Below are 5,163 nucleotides of genomic sequence, written 5' to 3'. Positions count from 1 at the left end.
TCTCTCTCTCTCTCTCTCTCTCTCTCTCTCTCTCTCTCTCTCTCTCTCTCTCTTTCTCTCTCTTGTCCTGGCTGTCTTGGAACTCAATCTGTAGACCAGGCTAGCCTTGAACTCAGAGATGTGCCTGTCTCTGCCTCAAGTGCTGGGATTAAAGGAGTGCGCCATCACAGCCTGGCTCATGCCCTCTTCTTATCGTTAACTTGGTCTCACAACCTCTCACCTCATTAATGGGCATGACATTGCCTATATCTCAAGTCCCATAAACTGGACCTGGGATGAGACACCCTCAACACAGGCGCCTGCCCCCACACTGTGCCTTTGAAGATCTGAAACTCACCTTGATAAAACAACTCCTTATGCAGAGTCCCCTTAGCATTGCCACAGGTCACCGGAAGCTCACTTTTGCTAAAATCCACATCTGCTTTTCTGGGAATTCTCGGACCTGCAGGGACACGTTTCACTTTATTCGAGAACTGTGCGGGGCCTTCCCTCTACCCACTTTGGTATCTTGCTTGTACAACTAAAAATGCAATAGGTTTTCACATGAATTAGTTACATTTGATAATATAGCACATAGTATCTCATTTATGAACGGTTAGATGCTAATACAGATAACAACATGCCCTGCTCCCAACCTCTGGACTCCTGTACAGCAGCCAGAACCTTGTGGGAAAGAACCCCAGCTCCCAGACGTGTTGCCTAGAGCAGCCACTGCGTGATGACTTTCGTCCACATAGTTTGGAGAGACAATTCTCATTATATTAGGTCTTTGGAGTTTTGTAGACGGGAAACAACTCTCAAACTTCGTTCTGCTGTCTTACTGGATGCGTTTATGGTAGAAGAGTGGCATAGGAGGACACATCTAATGAGGGGGTGTCATCTCTGTCCTTTGATCTGATTTGATGTCTTTCTCCTTTACTGTGCTTGCCTGGGGCTCAGACAGTAGCTCTAGAGCAGCGGTCCCCAACCTTCCGAACGCTGTGACCCTTTAAAACAGTTCCTCATGTTGTGGTGACCCCCCAACCATAATATTATTTTGCCACTACTTCAAAACTGTCATTTTTCTACTGTTATGAATTGCAACATAAATACCCATGATTTCCAACAGTGATGGTCTTAGGTGACACATGTAAAAGGGTCATTGAAACCCCAAAGGGGTTGTAAGCCACAGGTTGAGAACTATTGCTGTAGATGGTTCTGTAGATGCTAGAGGGACCCTGCATACCCTTCAAGGGGTATATGTATTGGAAATAGGAAGCCACAAGGTCATTTATATTTAGACAACATGGTGTTGATATGGTTATCTGATATAAGCTAGCTCAAACATGGCTGATACTGGACATGGTGGAAGTTGTGGCGGGGGGGAGGGGAATGAATTAGCACAAAATGACTGACACAAGATGTCTGGAGATCCCAAAGTAAACCGTGATGTCACATGTTATATATCAGTTCTGGCAGTGTGCCACTTTAGTGTGGTTCTGTATAAATATGGCCTTGAGGTCAGAGGCTGGAACTATCACATTAACTGGCCTGCCGGTGTGTCTATCTGCAGGCCCGAGTACATACCTCCACTCAGCCTGCCTGCACGTGTGCCAGCATATGGCAGGGTACCTGCTGGTGACTGCCTGCCTAGCAGCCTGTATGCTGATGAATAAAGTGTGTCTCATTTTCCTGTCATTTCTCAGAATCTCTTCCACCTCCCAGCCTTCCAAGATCATTTCCTAGCATCAGAGCACAGACCCCAGAGTATGTGGGATCTAATCCCATTGAACCAGACTGTGAAGGTCTTAAAATGAGTTTCCACAGTAGTGTCTCCTACCGTTCCAGGCAGTTAGCGGGATCCTCCAAGATACAGTGTGGCCGGGATTGAGGGGAACATCCCACAGTTACTTTAGAGTACAGTCCGTCAGAACAACAGTGGTCCTGGTGGGCACTCAGCTTAACTCCCCTGAAAGCCTATGTCATATCTTTACAGATAAGCAAATTGAGTTAGAAAAGGACAAAGGACTGGCTTAAGTCACACAGAACTTTGGGAATTAGAATACAGGTCTGTGTCACCACCAAGGTCTGTAGGGTTCTGTGGCTTTCTATGTGGGTAAGAAGAAATATGCTAAATATCATCTGGGTCTCGCACCTTATTTCCTTCCTCAAGAATGGTCAGCACATAAGTCTATGCAACTCTGGTTTCTTCCCAAATCAACTAACTAATCAATGGGAAGACGGGAGTCAGCAACAACCTGTTGTGCTGTTGAAATTGACCAATGTTGACAATGGTCTTAAGGTATGGAAATGGTTTCACCAGCCAGTCAGGAAATCTGACTTGTCACTCAGCAACTCATCAATGTTTGTTGTGGCATTCCTCATATGCTGTGGACTTATCCTGGGTGCCAATGAAGGAGCAGGTGAAGAAATTGATTTATATACACAGTGGGAGAAAATCAAAATTATGCCATTTGCAGGAGATTGGATACAACTGGGAGATCATTCTTTAAGCAAACTGAGTCAGTCTCAGAAAGACAAAGGTATGTTTGCTCTCATTTGTGGGTCTTAGGAATTCATACAGAGACACAAAATTATTATTTTGTTTTGCTTTGTTTTTTTTTTTTTTGACAGAGTTTATCTCTGTAGCTTTGGTTGTTCTAGAACTTGCTCTGTAAACCAGGCTGGCCTTGAACTCAAATATTCAACTACCTCTCCCTTCCAAGTGCTAGGATTAAAGGCAGGCATGTGCCATCATGCCTCCCTCACAAAACTGTATGTACAAATGAGATGAAAGTAGAAACGAAATTGTTTAAGAGACAAAGGAGACTAACAAGAGTGGGGAGTGGAGGTTCATGGGTCCTGGTGAAATATGCTCAAAGTTCGTTTATTTACTTGCATAGAAATGGCCTATGTGAGGCCTAAAATCAGCAATAGGCCTGTCATACATGTATACTAACACCAAGTCTTGGGTCTCTGTGGAAAAAAACATTGAAATAGATGGCTATAAGCTATTGTAAACAGGCAGCTTTTGTGGAAATTTACCAGCCTGAGTAGTCATAGACCTTGTAAATAGGTAGCCTGGGCAGACAATACCAACTTAGATAAGGACAAGTGAATCATAGGCAGAGTCATCGTGACCTGTCCCCTGAACCTTCACTCAGCTGATACCCGGTTCTGAAAGATATCTGTATTCCCCCTAAACACCCACACTCCAGTGTCATCCCCTTCCCCACGTCCTGCCTTTCTGTGTTTATAACCTCTGTGTGAATGAATTACGATTTGAGAAAAAAATAAATAAATTATTAAAAAAATTAAGTGTGACAAAAAAAGAAAGAAATGGCCTATGTGATCCAATATAATACATTAAAAATCAAAAAAATAATTTAGGACCAGGCATGGTGTTATATGCCTCTAAACCCAGCACTCAGAAGGCAGTGGGATCTTGATGAGTTCAAGAGAAGACTGGCCTACACAGTGTGTTCCAGGCCAGTTACAGTTGCATAGAGAGACCCTCTCTCAAAACATTGAAAAATATTCTTATTTATTAACACATGATTAACCACATTTTTTTACCTCTTTTTCTGCCTCTTTGTGAAGAAGGATTGACACTTTTTGTGAAGAAAGCTGAGAAAACAACATACATATCTCTTATTTATAACATCACATGGCAAGCAGCATTTTACAAAAACACCAAACTAACTTCCCATAAGTCTGCTTAGTCCTTTTTAAACATATCAAAATCCAGATCAGAAGTTAGGAACATTTCTCACAAAGGCCTAGACAGTAAATATGCAAGGTCGTTTGGTCCATAATTTCCTTTGTCATTCCTCAGCTTTTCAGTCATATTAGAAGCATCCACAGACTACGTGTAAATAAAAGGGTGTGTTCAAATAAAACTTTATAAATAACTGGCAAGCTAAGTTTTCTTTTTGGGCTGTAGATTGCTGACTTCTAATTTAGATGATAATTAGCAGGGTTTATGTGTTGACTTAGAACATACACACACACACACACACACACACACAGCAAGTTACTTTATAATCGTGATTAGGATTGTAATGGTCAAATCTGTTTGGATATTGTTGGGGAGTACAGATGGTTGTTTGTTCCTTCTTAGCCTGTGTCCACTTGGGAGGGACAGGCAGATGGATCTCTGTGAGTTTGAGGGCAGCCTGGTCTACATAATGAGTTCCAGCACAGCCAAGGCTATGCAGAGAAACCCTGTCTCTGAAAACTAAACAAAACAAAACAAAACAAACAAAAAAAACCAAAACAAAACAGAACAAGAAACCCCCAAAAGTTACAACTGCCACCTGCAATTTTAAAAATAATTTTGCTAATAGTTAATACTAATCATTCTATGAGAGAGACAGAGATAGTCAGGGTGTGAGTTTGGGGCTTTCTCAGAGAATCAGCAGGTGTCTGGATGTCTAGGAACAATTATAATAAGATCCTAGATCTAAGCGTGCTACACAGAGCATAGCAGGAGACAAGGAGTATGAATCTATCAGCACTAACCTTCTCTACTCCAGGCTTCCTGAGAGAGGCTACATTTAATTTCTTTTCTCTTTTGGTTGTTGCTGTTTATTTATTTGCTGAGATGGGGTCTCACTTTATAGCTCTGCAGGCCTGGGCTCAGTATGTAGCCCAAGAGAGAGGTTACCTGTCTCTAGACATTGCTTTCAAGGCAAACCAAAGGTTTGCCATGCTTAAGGCATGATTTAGGCCTCTGGCCCTGGCTAAGTTGGGAAAGGTGAGACTATCAGACTCACTCAGAAGTAGTACAAAGGTGAAGGTTATGCCTAGAGGGGTCAGTGGTGGCTGAGAGTCAGCAAGGGAATTTATGAAAAAACGTGATTCTCGTAGCCAGAAGGAACTCCGAAGATGGGAATGTGATAGGTGTATTTGGGAGATACACTGCCCAAGGTGACCGTGGTAGGCTGTTGATCTTCTAGGAGGGTCATTTGAAATCTTAATTTCAAACCAAGTCAGTCACTGTTAACCATGGGAAATGCTTCTGTTGCACTAAGTGGGAAATGTATGGCCATACACATGCACATATACTCACATACGAGATAGAAAGTCAGATGAAGGAAGAGAGGAAAGGGGGATTGATGGAGAGGGAGATGGAGGAATAAAGGGAGAGAGGGAGGGAGAAAGAGAGAGAGAAGATAAAGGGAG

General features: G+C 42.6%; 1 protein-coding gene across 10 annotated transcripts in view; it reads right to left on the bottom strand.

Moving 5' to 3' along the window:
- Positions 1-5,163, bottom strand: part of LOC114640634 (nuclear autoantigen Sp-100-like) — a 76,712-nt gene that overhangs the window by 17,688 nt on the left and 53,861 nt on the right. For all 10 annotated transcript variants that reach the window (XR_003714177.1, XM_028789590.1, XM_028789589.1 and 7 more), the window contains 2 exons: positions 3,556-3,606; positions 338-442 (listed from right to left, as the gene is read on the bottom strand). Coding sequence is in view for 9 of the 10 variants with exons in the window: in XM_028789590.1 (XP_028645423.1) it covers positions 338-442; positions 3,556-3,606 (156 nt within the window). In the remaining variant the exon portion in view is untranslated. The remainder of the gene's footprint in view (positions 1-337; positions 443-3,555; positions 3,607-5,163) is intronic.

Source organism: Grammomys surdaster, unplaced genomic scaffold (assembly GCF_004785775.1).
Source record: "Grammomys surdaster isolate TR1022 unplaced genomic scaffold, NIH_TR_1.0 125846, whole genome shotgun sequence".
NCBI classification, from domain to species: Eukaryota; Metazoa; Chordata; class Mammalia; order Rodentia; family Muridae; genus Grammomys; species Grammomys surdaster.
The sequence above is the reverse complement of the archived record's forward strand: the minus strand, read 5'-3'. Positions and strand labels throughout refer to the sequence as shown.